The 15,027-nt window shown below is 44.9% G+C and overlaps 1 protein-coding gene across 1 annotated transcript; it reads right to left on the bottom strand.

Annotated features, from left to right (window-relative positions):
* Positions 1 to 306: 306 nt before the first annotated feature.
* LOC141050120 (olfactory receptor 11H7-like) lies at positions 307 to 10,691 on the bottom strand. Its single transcript, XM_073546952.1, has 2 exons — positions 9,784 to 10,691; positions 307 to 343 (listed from the first exon to the last, which is right to left on the bottom strand). Exons 1-2 carry the CDS (start codon positions 10,689 to 10,691, stop codon positions 307 to 309), a joined length of 945 nt encoding a protein of 314 aa, XP_073403053.1.
* Positions 10,692 to 15,027: the final 4,336 nt, after the last annotated feature.

The following is a 15,027-nucleotide window of genomic DNA, read 5'->3' as shown; positions in this document are numbered from 1 at the left end:
GAAGCATAGCTTGCAAATGATACACTGAAGAAAGATAGGAAGAGAACCAGGAGAGAGCAATGCCCTTTATTCCAATTGATTGGAGCATAAAGAGTAGGAGATGGTGGTCAACAGTGTCAAAAGCTGCAGAGAGGTCAAGAAAAATGAGCAAAGTAGTCACTGTTGCGTTTTGCTGTCAAAAGGTCTTTGGGCACTTTGATGAGTGCAGTTTCTGTAGTGTGGTGCCTCTGAGGATTCAGTTGCCACAGAGGTACTGCACCTCCTCCTGAAGTGTGGTACCCCACCATCCAGGTGAGTTGGAGGCTCCTAACCACGCTCCAACACTCGCATCCCACACAAGATGGTAGTTCAGCAAAGCCACATTGCAGCTCCCTTCTTGGAGTGTAGCAGAGCACCTTTGGTGGCTCCCTGCTTGGAACACGAAACTTGCTGGGAGGCGGGTGGAGTTTAGAATACATAAAGAGCGGGAGGGTTTAGGTTTTCAGTCAGTCAGTCAGCCAGTGAGTCAGAGAGAGTCACTCAGAGAGGAGTGAGGATCCCTGGAAGAGGGAGGGAGGAAGGAGTGCTGCAGCTGCCTCAGTGATCTGAGCCAGCTGGCACAGGAAAGGAAAGAAGGAGAAAGACATTGGACTGAAACCTGATCTTCAATGAGAGAGAGGGATTAGTACGGAACGAAGGAGTAAAAGGGAACAGAGAGGACGTGGGTTAGAGGAGAACCCTGCCTAGAAGTTCTAAGAGCAAGGCCGGGGCCCGGTCCCCGAGGTTGTATGGATACTGAAGGTCCTGCAGCAGACACCGGTGGAGTAGTGGGCTGTAAATGCACTACTCCCATCTAAGACTTGGGGGCACAACAGCAATGTGAATAGTGAGCCGGGACTCAGGAGAGAGGAGTCCCCGAAGCAGGCTACAGCTGTCTGCTATACAAGTAGAGCTCTTGGGAACATCTGTCAGGAGGCACTCCAGTGTAACTCAGTACTAGGAGTACTTCACACTTAAAGGTGCTATAAGAGGAGACGTTGAGAAAGGCACATGTTGGCGGAGTGTTGGAAGGGAGCATTCCATCTGATCTGGAGGTTGACTGAGTCCCTGACCCGGAGGACACAGCACGGAGGCAGGCATCTGAATGTGCTACAAACAGTGAGTAAAGCTTTGAAACTGCACGCCCTGGTGTCCTCCAATTATTCCTGCGCCAACACACCCTGTACCACTACATCTGGATATCAGCTTCTACACCGCCTACACCTATCCTCTGCCCCTACATCTACACTGCCCTGGGGCTACAGCTCCACCTTTGGGGAGCTTCACCATCTTGGCTGCAACACACCACCAGCCCCAGAGGATCTGCATGCAGCGTCAGCCCAACATCCCACTTGCCGAAAACCACAGGTGGCGTCATGAACTATTCCATTAACTACAAACCACCATTCAACACCCCTGATTACTTGGGCGCCCAGGGCCACGGACCGGGTCACCACTGCTGTGACACTTCCCCCTGACACCAGCCCGGTACCGAGTACCCCACGGCCCTGTGAGGGCGACCCAGTAGAATGTAGGGGGAAGAAGCCGAACTATGCTGGATATAGGAAAGAGTGAGTGGAGTGGTAACAGGTAAGGTGGGAGAGGTCCAGGTACTCCAAAAGTTTAGATATGAAAGGGAGATTGGAGACTGGTCTGTCGTTATATGTTCATGATGGGTCAAGAGAAGGGTTTTTTTTTAATAATGGAGTAAGGAGAGAGTGTTTGAAGGAGGAGGGGAAGATACTGGAAGAAAGGGAGAGATAGAACTTTTTAATTAGGTGAGTATTGATAACTGGAGAGAGAGACTGGAGTAGGTGTGAGGGAATGGGGTCAGTAGTGCATGTAGTAGGATGAGAAGAAGAGAGGAGCCTGGGGACTTCTTCTTCTGTGAAGGGGTCAAATGTGGAGAGTGAACCAGAGGAGATGTAGGGAGGGATGGGAGTTGAGGCACTTGTTGTCTGGGAGTTGACTTCCTAACAGATATTTTCTATTTCCTCTGTAAAGCCAGAGGCCATATCAACAGCACAAATGTCTGTGATAGGGGCCTGTGGTTTCGGATTGAGAGGGGAGTGAAAGGTGTCAAATAGTTTTTTGGGTTTTGGGATGGTGAGGAGATCGGGGTGGTGAAGTAGGTCTCTTTGATGTGGTGAAGGGCAGAGTTATAGGTTCTTAACACAATTTTATAGTGAATAAAGTTTGCTGGTGCTCAAGTTATTTTTCTTAGGTGTTTGGCACTCCCAGAGCATCACTGGAGAAATCGAGTTTGCTATGTGAGCCAGGGCTGTTTTACTCTGTGTTTGGATGTTCTGAGGGTGAGGGGCACTATTTTATTCCAGGGTGCTTCTGTGAGTGTTATTGTAGTGATGTACAGCCAGATCAGGACAGGATAAAGAGGAGATTGGGGACAGTGATTAGTGTAGGGAGTCTGTAAATGTATGAGAATTAATGAGTTATAGATTTCTGAATATGTGATATGTAGGAGTGAGCTGAATTTGTGAGCTTGAAGAAGAGAATGTTGTGGACAGAAAGAGAGAGAGGTGAGTTATCTAGGTATGGGATTTATCTGAGCCGGACAAGGACCAGATCAAAGTTATTACCGATTTTGTGTGTCTCAGATATTGAAAGCTGTGAGAGGCCTAGAAAATTGGTTACAGATAGAAGCCGGCACAAAATAAAGAAGGATTTTTCCAGCGTCTCCAGGAGATAAAATAACAATTGCTTGGCATTCCATGATTAAGCCCTCTTAGGGTGAAACGTGTAGGAAATTGCTCCCCTTCATATGCCTCTTTATGTCGTTTTTACCTGATGGTATGGAGATTTTATATTCTCAATAAAGCAATTGTTATTTTATCTCCTGGAGACGCTGGAAAAATCCTTCTTTATGTTGTGCATGCACTATACACCCGGGTCAGGGTGTTTCCGTGCGTCGGAGGTGTGATCAGGAGTGAAGAGGGGTGAGCTGAATACTTCTTGTTTGTACAGATAGAAGCCCCCTCCCTGTATTGGTAGACTGTGAGCGGTTGCCTCATCGGTATTCTTGCACCTGTGTTGCCATCTAAGGCTACTTTCACACATCCGTTTTTTTAAATCCGGCATGATGCGGCGAAATTTGTGTAAACCGGATCACATAGAATATAATGATCGCCGCATCATGCCGGATGGACATGCGGCGCCTCCGGGTTTTGCCGGATACGGCAAACATGCGCCGTCCGGCGTCTGCAAAATACGTTGGCTGCAACGTTTTTTTGCAGCGCCGGACCGGCTTTTTCAACTGCGCATGCCCGGGCACTATGAGTTTTAACCCCACAAGTGCCCGGCGCGCATCTCTCTCTCTCTCTCCCCCTCCCCTTCTCTCTCTCTCTCTCCATACGCTCCATACCTTTCTTTGGCTGGCTCTCTCGTCCCCCTCTGTCTCTCTGGCTGCTCTCTCGTCCCCCGCTGTCTCTCTGGCTGCTCTCTCGTCCCCCGCTCTCTCTTCGGCTGTTCTCTGGTCCCCCGCTCTCTCTTCGGCTGCTCTCTCGTCCCCCGCTGTCTCTTCGGCTGCTCTCTTGTCCCCCGCTGTCTCTCTGGCTGCTCTCTCGCCTCCCGATCTCTCTCCGGCTGGCTCTCTCGACCCCCGGTGCTGCGGCTCCTTTAAATGTCCTCCAAGCCGCATCAGGGGCCGCATGTACATCCGGTGTCACCGCTGCAGGTCGGATCCGGCGGCCCGGCTATTCGCCGCAGGCCGCCGGACCCCTGACACCGGATGTCTGAAAGAGGCCTTAATTATATGGGTCCACTGAATCCTGATAGTGCATTTGTCTGGAGGCCGGGACGGGTAAACCTTTTTGCTCTTTTGCTGTTATAGATAGAAGCTGGGATGCAGATGTAGAGGTGGGGCTGTTTATGCATTCCTCCTCTGGGAAATAAGCAAATTGCCTCTTCAGAGAGAAGAGGACTAGAACTCAAGTGCCACCTATTGGAGGTAGCAATCCTAAAAGTTAATGTCAACCCTTTAACGAGCCTTGTCACATGATTTAGGATAAAAGTCAAATTAGAATCTCAATTTGCAGACACTGTGTTTCAGGGTACTGCCCCTCGTCCATGCAAAGTGTGAGATCTGACAATTTGCATATTTCCTAGAGGAGCATTGCGGCTTTAGGTCTCCTCATCTCGGCATACTTAGCATCTCAATCTCTGCAAGGAGAAACAATACTTCTTGGATATTGGTCAGACGACTCTCACACAGCCAAACCAGAGCTCACACTTTGTACTGATGAGGGGCAGAACCCCAAAACACAGTGACTGCAAACTGAGATTCTAGTTTGTATTTTATCCTGTCATGTGACAAGGCTCCATAAAGGGTCAATATTGACTTTTAAGATTGCTACTTACAATAGGTAGCACTAGAATTCTTGTTCTCGTCCTCTCTGAAGAGACAGTTTCCCAGAGGAGTCTTATCATCTCGACATGTTTAGCATCTCAATCTCCACAAGGAGAAACAATACTTCTTGGACATTTTAAATATTGTAATAACTGCAATTTATGGGTTAAAGGTAATAATAATAAATTTTATTTCTATAGCGCCGACATATTCCGCAGCACTTTACATTTCAGAGGGGACTTGTACAGACAATAGACATTACAGCATAACAATAATCACATAGATTATAACTAATACAAAGAGGAATGAGGGCCCTGTTCGCAAGCTTACAATATATGAGGAAAAAGGGACACACGAAAGGTGGGTGGTAACAGTTGCCCTGATTGTATGGACCAGCCATAATGTTATGTGTGTAACAGTACAGACACAGGGGGCTAATGGATGCATAAAGCATGTGGGAACATGATGCAGGGAACCTGGTTATGGTATAAACTTTTGGCTGTGCCACACAGGGATAGATTAGGTTAATGTGTTGAGGTGGTAGGCCAGTCTGAATAAATGCGTTTTCAGGGCACGCTTTAAATTGTGGGGATTGGGGACTAATCGTATTGACCTGGGAAGTGCATTCCAAAGAATTGGCGCAGCACATGTATAGTCTTGGAGACTGGAGTGAGAGGTTCTGATTATTGAGGATGCTAACCTCAGGTCATCAGCAGAACGGACGGCGCGGTGTTATGATTGAGTCACCGTAGAAGGCAGACACAAAAATAGAAGCTACATCCAGAAAACCAGAGAAGTTGGCAACTATCAGATTGCAGACCCCTGAACCTATCAACACAACTAGCAGTAGCCGTGGGGGGTTCCTACGGTGCCCTAGACCCCTCGATCACAGCCGGAGAGCTAAATAGCCTAAAGACAGAAAAGGAAATCTAAACTGCCCCAGAGCAGACCCCAAAGTAAAAGACAGCCCCCAACATATAATGACGGTGAAGCAAGATGAAAAAACACTCACACAGATAGAAAGATAGGCTGAGCAAACGTTGGGGCCCAAGCTAACTAAACAGAACAGGAAAGGAAGGTTGCTGTCTGCAATCTGCCAAAACCCTATCAAAAACATAAGCCAACAAGCTGATATGGAAAAAGACCCTGAAGCAGCTAGGCTTCAAAAACTAAATCAGCACTCAGGTATTTTCAGAAGACAGAGCTAAAGGAATTCAGCTCACCCCAGCAGGGAATGGCAGAAATCCAGAAAAACAAAGCAAAACAAAGTCAAAGCACAAATGCAAAAAGCTGAGCAGAAAACTTAGCTTTAGAAGAGCAGGAATTCAGACTGGTCTCCAAGGATCCCACAGAGAAATCACCTGCAGGGCAGAAGGGCGTTGGCGGCCTTATATCCAGTCAGTAACTCCACTCAGCCAGTCATCATCATTAGGCTCAGGTGTTTGATAATCAGGCTCACTACCTTTCTTTACCAGAAGAGGGAGTTCATCGGGCCTCAGTAGTGAAGGGGAAAATGAACTCACCACAGCGCGGGTAGGATGGTAGACTGAGAAGAGGGAGGAGATGTAGGGTGGTGCTGAGCCATGAAGAGCTTTGTGGGTGAGGGTAATAAGTTTATACTGAATTCTGGAGTGGAAGGGTAGCCAGTGTAGTGACTGGCACAAGGTAGAGGCATCGGTGTAACGATTGGTGAGGGATATGATCCTGGCAGCAGCATTCAAGACAGATTGGAGAGGGGAGAGTTTGGTAAGAGGGAGACTGATTAGAAGAGAGTTACAATAGTCGAGACGAGAATGAATAAGAGAAACAGTAAGAGTTTTTGCGGAATCAAAAGTAAGAAAGAGTCGAAATCTAGAAATGTTTTGGAGGTGCAGACAACAAGAGAGAGCCAGTGATCGTATGTGGGGGGCAAAGGAAAGCTCGGAGTCAAGTATGACCCCAAGACAGCGGGCATGTTGCTGGGGAGTAATAGTGGAACCACACACGGAAATGGCAATGTCGGGTATAGGTACATTACTAGCGGGATGAAACACAAGGAGTTCAGTCTTTGACAGGTTCATTTTCAGATATAGTGAGGACATGATGTTAGACACAGCATTTATACAACTGCCGGTGTTTTCTAGAAAGGCTGGCGTGATGTCAGGAGCAGAAGCGTATAATTGGGTGTCATCATCATAGAGATGGTACTGGAAACCAAGTCTACTGATTGTTTGACCAATAGGGGTAGTGTACAGAGAGAAGAGGAGGGGGCCTAGGACTGATCCTTGAGGAACCCCAACAGTAAGGGGAAGATGAGAGGAGGAGGAACCGGCAAAAGATACAGTAAAGAAGCGGTCAGAGAGATAGGAGGAGAACCAGGAGAGAACGGTGTCCTTGAGGCCAATGGAACGGAGCATAGTGAGGAGGAGCTGATGATCCACAGTGTCGAATGCTGCAGAGAGATCCAAGAGAATTAGCATGGAGTAATGACCATTTGATTTAGCTGTTAGTAGATCATTAGTGACTTTAGTGAGGGCAGTTTCAGTAGAGTGTAAAGAGCGGAAACCGGATTGGAGAGGGTCGAGAAGAGAGTTATCAAAGAGATAGCGGATAAGATGGGAGTGGACCAAGCGTTCCAGGAGTTTAGAGATGAAGGGAAGATTATAGACAGGTTTATAGTCAGCGGCACAGTTTTGGTCAAGGGATGGTTTTTTAAGTAGTGGACATATGATGGCATGCTTAAATGAGGAGGGAAAGATACCAGAAGAGAGAGAGAGGTTAAATATTTTAGTTAGGTGAGGGGTGATATCAGGGGAAAGGGACTGGAGTAGATGTGATGGAAATGGGTCACTGGTGCAAGTGGTTGGGCGAGAAAATGCAAGAAGCCTGCTTACTTCTTCTTCTGTGACTGGTTCAAAATCAGAGAGTGAGCTAGATGCAGTGGGGGAGGGAGGACATTGCATGGTATGAGGGGATTGGGAGATAATTTCCTGTCGGATCTGGTCAATTTTTTCTTTTAAGTAATTCGCCAGATCGTCAGCTCGAAGCTCCGTGGTTGAGGCCTGTACTCTTGGGTTGAGTAGAGAATGAAAAGTGTCAAAGAGACATTTAGGGTTATTGGACAGTGAAGTGATGAGGGTGTTGAAATAGGTTTGTTTTGAGAGGTGAAGGGCAGTGTTGTATGTTCTGAGCATAAGCTTATAACGGATGAAATCTTTGTGTAGATTGGATTTTCTCCACAGACGTTCGGCGCACCTGGAGCACCGCTGCAGGAAACGTGTTTGCAGGGTGTGCCAGGGTTGTCGCCATCTGTGTTGTGGTGTTCTATGTATAGGAGGTGCAAATTCATCCAGGGCACTTTGAAGTGTTTCATTGTAATGCTTCAATGCAGAATCAGAACATGAGAAGGAGGAGATAGGGGCCAATGAAGACTGCAAGTTCTTCATAAGTTTCTGGGTGTTAATAGCCTGTATGTTTCTATAAATATGGACAGTGGGGGTGACCTGAGCAGCCTGGCAGTTCTTGATAGAGAATGAAAGAAGATTGTGGTCAGAGAGCGGGAGAGGGGAGTTTGCAAAATCATCCACTGCACAAAGCCGAGAGAAGACCAAGTCGAGGGAGTTTCCGTCTTCATGCATTGGAGAATTAGTAAGCTGCAAAAAGCCAAACAAGGAGGTTAGAGATAAAAGGTGAGTAGCAGATGGGGAGAGGGGAAGAGCAATGGGGATGTTGAAATCGCCCATGATGAGGGTAGGGATGTCACAGGAGAGAAAATGTGGAAGCCAAATGGCAAAATGATCCAGGAACTGATGGGAGTGGCCAGGAGGACAATATACCACCGCCACTCGCATGGAGAAGGGGGTGTAGAGTCTGATGGCATGGACCTCAAAAGAAGGGAAGACAAGTGAGGGTACTTGAGGGATAACCTGAAAAGTACATTTTGGTGATAGGAGCAGACCAACGCCTCCACCTGCTCTATTGTCTAATCTTGGGGTATGAGAGAAGTGTAGTCCACCATGTGAAAGAGCAGCAGCAGCAATAGTGCAGGGAAAATTAATAAGATTAGAGGGGTTTCTGAGTGTAGCAGTTGGGGGGTTTGACTTTCTATACCATGGGGGACCAGGGTTGGGAGCAATGTCTCCTGTGACTAGGAGAAGGAGGATAGAAAGAGTGAGCAGATGGTTAAGTGATTTGTGAGAGCGTCTCTGCTGAATGGTGGGACTGAATGGATCTGTGCTGTGTAGCAATGTGAAAAGAGAGTGAGTGCTATACATAGGAGAGGAAAGGAGTGAGGGACCAATATGGATGGAGTGTAGAGAGTTAATGCCAGGGTGGTGGATGTGTGTGAATGCAGTGGCCAGGATATAAATTACACAAATGCATATGGTATATATTTGATGTAATCCAAATGTACAGGGAGTAGATGTATATAAATGTCTTACCTGTCTCCTGCCCTGTCTAACTGCCATGTTATAACTGCCAGCATACTTTGATACATGTACTTCAATTAAATGTACATAAACGCCCCCCTGCATAAATGCCTTCCCCAGGCTAGCTCTGAATTTATAGAAGGCCAGTTCTAAGATCTTCCTTTTTTTTTCCTCTCCTTACTCGTTAGCAATCAATCAAACTAAGTTAAGACAGCAGGACACAATAAATGTATTTAGGTAGCTCGATTGTCTTGCTATCTATGATATGCACTGGTCTCTCTAGTGTGCTAGCTAAAATATAAGCACATTGCCACCACAGCTATTCATTATAGCCCCTGCACCCTGAGGAAGCCCTTGTGGTGAAACTTGTTAGGGTGGCGATGTGATTGTATTTTGGATAGCACTAGAGAGACCAGTGTAGTTCCTAAATTGTAAGATAATCAAGCTACCTTTAATCCATAAACTGCAGTTGTTACAATATTGAAAATGGAAAGGTTGCTCTGTGAACTACGGAGATCCTAGAGATTATCAATAGTAGAGAAATAACTCTGGAACATTAGTGAGTTTTGAAATTTACTTTACCACATTTAATAGACAGAAATAAAATTCCTATTGAAAATTCATCCCTTAATTTGGGTTTTTTACCCTCTGGGTAATTTGGTATTTGCTGACAATTAATGATATTCTGAATTCTAAAGTTTTGGATCACCTACTAACTTCTTATAGACATTGGTGTAAGGAAACTATCCCTTTATCTCTTTTCAATACTTGGATGTGTCCTTGAAAACCAAAGCTTCATCCTTGAATCTGTGTTTGTGAAGAAAGAGTTGCTTTCACCAAATAACATCAATCAAGGTAAATAAAGGAGAATATTTGTTCAAATACTTCATGAAATAATGATTGGGGATGTCCACCAAATATTTTTTTTCTTTCATGGATTATCTCTTTAGAATATTTTGGTTCATTTTCCAGGGCTTTTGCTTATGAATTAATTGTTGTACAGCTTTTTTAATATCTTCATTTCTCAAACTATATATAATTGGGTTGAGCAAAGGAGTTAACACAGTATATAGCAGGGAGAGGATCTTACTCATCGTGAGCGTTCGGCCTTTTGTTGGGACAACGTAAACACCAAATAAAGTCCCGTAGAATATGGAGACCACAGTCAGGTGGGAGCAGCAGGTGGAGAAGGCTTTCTGTCTGCCGGTTTTGGATGGAATATTTAACACTGTGACAACAATGTAGGTATAAGATGCTACAATTACTACGGTTGGAAGAATTACAATTGGAACACTTACTAAATAAATTTCTAAATTAACAATGAAGGTTTCAGAACAAGAGAGTTCTAACAAGGGATCAAGGTCACAGAATAAATGGTTAATGACTTTTGGACCACAAAAGTTTAGCATTGCTGTTGTTATGACATAAATTAAAGTAATAGAAAATCCAAACACCCAACAGCATATGGCCGATATGGCACAATGATGGTTTGTCATGATAGAGGTATAACGGAGGGGGTTACAGATGGCCACATATCTATCAAAAGACATTAAAGCGAGAAGAAAACATTCAAACACTACTGAGGAGCAGAAGAAATAAAACTGAGTGATACATCCAGTAAAAGTAATGGTACTCCAACTATTCAGTAAAACATGGAGCATGTTCGGAACAATATCTGAGGTCAACAAGATGTCACTGATGGACAGTTGTGAGATGAAGTAGTACATTGGAGTGTGGAGGTTCTTGCTGGCGGACACCAAGATGACAATCAGGAAATTTCCACATAATATCAGACAATAAACAACAAAAAACAGACAGAACAGTAAAATTCTCAAATTTTGACTGACTTGAAATCCTAAGATGTAAAATTCTGTGACCACTGTCCTGTTGTGCTCCTGCATTTAGACCAGAAAAGTAATGACACTTATAGTAGGACACAAGACTAAGAGTGGCCTCAATATATGACCTACTCCATAAGGAATATTATAACACTTTTTGTGCAGTGTACACAAACTATCTAAATTTGACCTAAGACTACATCAGATTTTTGCAGAAGTCCTAAAACGAGTTTTAAAAGAACTAAATTAAGCAAACGAGTAGGAAATGTTGGATTTTGTAATTTTTAAATGAATAAAAGTAATCCAAAACAACATGTGTGTGATTTATGCAGCAATAACTGCATCTAAACATTTCTGGGATTTGTTGAATAGTCCTGCACATTGACTTGGAGGAATTTTAGCCCATTCCTCACTAATGGGCTACAGTATAGCAAAGTGATATAGCTGTCTGTAAAAGGAATATGTTGATGCTATGTCAACAACATAAATTAAATATTAAAGAGGACCTGACAGCATTCTGGACATCTTTGATTTCATATAAACTGTAAAATCCACCCTTTTCTCACCATGGAAAAAACAAAAACCCTCACTGTAGCATTGATCCACTCCCGCCTGGATTACTGCAATGCTCTATTAATTGGCCTACCCATTACTTGACTATCCCCTCTACAGTCCATACTTAATGCAGCAGCCAGGGTCATCCATCTGGCTAATCGGTACTCGGACACATCCGCTCTTCGCCAGTCCTTACATTGGCTGCCCATTCACTATAGGATCCAATTCAAAGTACTTGTTCTCACCCACAAAGCTCTCCACAGTGCAGCGCCCCCCTACATCTCCTCCCTCATTTCTGCCTATCGGCCTAACCGACCACTGCACTCTGCAAACGACTATCGACTAACCTCTGCAGAAATCCGTACCTCCCACTCCCGACTCCAAGACTTCTACCGCGCTGCACCAATCCTCTGCAATGCTCTACCCCAAGAAATCAGGACTATCCACAATTTGCATAGTTCCAGGCACTCCCTCAAAACACATTTGTTCAGAGCGGCCTATCACGTTCACTAATCAAAGTCATTCTAAACTTCTCCAACGATGCTCTAGGAGTGCTAAACGCCTATGGAGAAAAGCCCGCACACCAGAAGACTTCATCCACTTCAAATTTATGTAAAGAACCTATAACGCTGCCCTTCACCTCGCCAAACAGACCTACTTCACCACCCTGATCTCCTCACTAGCCAACAACCCCAAGAAACTTTTTGACACTTTTCACTCCCTCCTCAGGCCAAATGCACAAGCCACTATCACAGACATTTGTGCTGATGACCTGGCCTCCCACTTTACAGAAAAAATAGATAATATCCATCAGGAAATCTGCTCCCAACCACCAAGTGCTGTGACTCCCATCCCTTCCTGCATCTCCCCTGGCTCACTTTCCACATTTGATCCCATCACAGAAGAAGTCTCCAGACTCCTCTCTTCTTCTCATCCGACTACATGCACTACCGATCCCATTCCCTCACATCTCCTCCAGTCTCTCTCTCCAGTCGTCACAACCCACCTAACTACAATCTTTAATCTCTCCCTCTCCTCGGGCATTTTCCCATCCTTCCAACACACCATCGTTACTCCATTACTAAAGAAACCCGCTCTCGACCCATCCTGCACAAACAACTACAGACCAGTCTCCAATCTCCCCTTCATCTCTAAACTTTTGGAGCTCCTTGTCTACTCCCGCCTTACCCGTTACCTCTCCACTCACTCCGTTCTAGACCCTTCACAGTCCGGCTTCCACCCCCTACATTCTACTGAAACTGCACTCATCAAAGTGACCAATGACCTTCTGACAGCAAAACGTAATGGTCACCACTCTCTGCTCATTCTTCTTGACCTATCTGCAGCTTTCAATACTGTTGACCACCATCTCCTACTCTCTAGGCTCCAGTCACTAGGCATTAACGACACTGCTCTCTCCTGGTTCTCTTCCTATCTCTCTGACCGCTCCTTCAGTGTTTTGTTCTATGGCTCCACTTCATCTCCTCTTCCTCTTGCTGTCGGGGTACCTCAGGGCTTAGTCCTTGGCCCCCTTCTCTTCTCTCTCTACGCAGCCCCAATTGGACAGACCATCAGCAGATTTGGCTTTCAGTAGCATCTTTATGCTGATGACACACAACTATACACATCATTTCCCGACCTTACCCCCTCTGTACTACAGAACGCCAGTGACTGTCTGTCCGCAGTCTCCAATATCATGTCCACTCTCTATCTGAAACTCAACATCTCCAAAACTGAACTTCTTCTGCTCCCGCCGTCTACTAACCTCCCTAAATCTGACATTTCCCTCTCCATGTGTGGCACCACAATAACACCCCGGCAGCAGGCGCGCTGTCTGGGTGTTATGTTTGACACCAATCTCTCCTTCACATCCCATATACAATCTCTTGCCCACTCTTGCCGCTTACACCTAAAGAACATCTCTAGAATCTGCCATTTTCTCACCATGGAAACGACAAAAACCCTCTCTGTAGCATTGATCCACTCCCGGCTGGATTACTGCAACGCTCTATTAATTGGCCTCCCCGTTACTCGACTATCCCCTCTCCAGTCCATACTTAATGCAGCAGCCATGGTTGTCCATCTGGCTAATCGGTACTCGGACGTGTCCGTTCTTCGTCAGTCATTACACTGGCTGCTCATTCATTATAGGATCCAATTCAAATTACTTGTTCTCACCCACAAAGCTCTCCACGGTGCACCACCCTACATCTCCTCCCTCATTTCTGTCTATCGGCCTAGCCGATCGCTGCGCTCTGCAAACGACTTTCGACTAACCTCTGCACTAATCTGTACCTCCCACTCCCGACTCCAAGACTTCTCCCGTGCTGCTCCTATCCTCTGGAATGCTCTACCCCAAAAAATTAGGACTAACCACAATTTGCACAGTTTTAGGTGCTCCCTCAAAACACATTTGTTCAGAGTGGCTTATCACGTTCACTAATCAAAGTCATTCTATGTGTAAGTGTGCATGTGTAGCCCATTCACTATCTCCATCTATCTTTCACTCCCTCAAGATGGCTGGACCATCATTATAAATACACCATTGTAAATACACACCTGTACTCTGTATCTCCCCACCTCATTGTAGATTGTAAGCTCTCACGAGCAGGGTCATCTTATTTCATCTTATTTTGCTTTAATTATTGTATTGTTAATGTTGCTACTTATGACTTGTGTTTTGAAACTGTTAAACTGTAAAGCGCTGCGGAATATGTTGGCGCTATATAAGGATTATTATTATTATTATTATTATTATTACTCTATGTGTAAGTGTACATGTGTATCCCATTCACTATCTCCATCCCTCACTCCCTCAAGATGGCTGGACCGTCATTGCAAATACACCATTGTAAATACACCCCTGTACTTTGTATCTCCCCCACCTCATTGTAGATTGTAAGCTCTCACGAGCAGGGTCGTCATATTTTGCCTTAATTGTTGTAATGTTAACGTTGTTACTTATGACTTGTGTTTTGAAACTGTTAAACTGTAAAGCGCTGCGGAATATTTTGGCACTATATAAATAAAGATTATTGTTATTATTATTATTATTACTGTTATAATTATTATTATTATTAGAATCATAGAATCATAGAATCGTAGAGTTGGAAGGGACCTCCTGGGCCATCTGGTCCAACCCCCTGCTCAAAGCAGGATTCGCTAAATCATCCCAGTCAGATGTCTGTCCAGCCTCTGTTTGAAGACTTCCATTGAAGGAGAACTCACCACTTCTCGTGGCAGCCTGTTCCACTCATTGATCACTCTAACTGTCAAAAAGTTTTTTCTAATATCTAATCTGTGTCTCTTCCCATTCAGTTTCATCCCATTGCTTCTAGTCTTTCCTTGTGCAAATGAGAATAAAGTTGATCCTTCTACAATGTGACAGCCCTTTAGATATTTGTAGACAGCTATTAAGTCTCCTCTCAGTCTTCTCTTTTGCAAACTAAACATTCCCAAATCCTGCAACCTTTCCTCATAAGACAGGGTTTGCAGACCGGTCACCATTCTGGTCGCTCTTTTCTGAACTTGCTCCAGTTTGTTGATGTCTTTTTTAAAATGTGGTGCCCAAAACTGGACACAATATTCCAGATGAGGTCTGACCAAAGAGGAGTAGAGGGAAATAATGACTTCACGTGATCTAGACTGTATGCTTCTGTTAATACATCCTAGAATTGCATTTGCCTTTTTTGCTGCTGCATCACACTGTTGACTCATATTCAGTCTGTGATCTATTAGTATACCCAAGTCTTTTTCACATGTGCTGTCACTTAGCCCTATTCCTCCCATTCTATATATGCTTTTTTCATTTTTATTGCCCAGATGTAGTACTTTGCATTTCTCC

The sequence above is a fragment of the Dendrobates tinctorius genome, unplaced genomic scaffold (genome assembly GCF_039654945.1).
Source record: "Dendrobates tinctorius isolate UK_male_01 unplaced genomic scaffold, ASM3965494v1 ptg000151l, whole genome shotgun sequence".
Taxonomy (NCBI): Eukaryota; Metazoa; Chordata; class Amphibia; order Anura; family Dendrobatidae; genus Dendrobates; species Dendrobates tinctorius.
The sequence above is the reverse complement of the archived record's forward strand: the minus strand, read 5'-3'. Positions and strand labels throughout refer to the sequence as shown.

Coding starts and splice junctions, on each gene's coding strand:
- LOC141050120 (XM_073546952.1), bottom strand. CDS start 10,691: ATGCAGGAGCACAACAGGACAGTGGTCACAGAATTTTACATCTTAGGA. Junction 344..9,783: donor ATTAAAAAAGCTGTACAACA/ATTAATTCATAA, acceptor TTGCTGAACTAC/CATCTTGTGTGGGATGCGAG.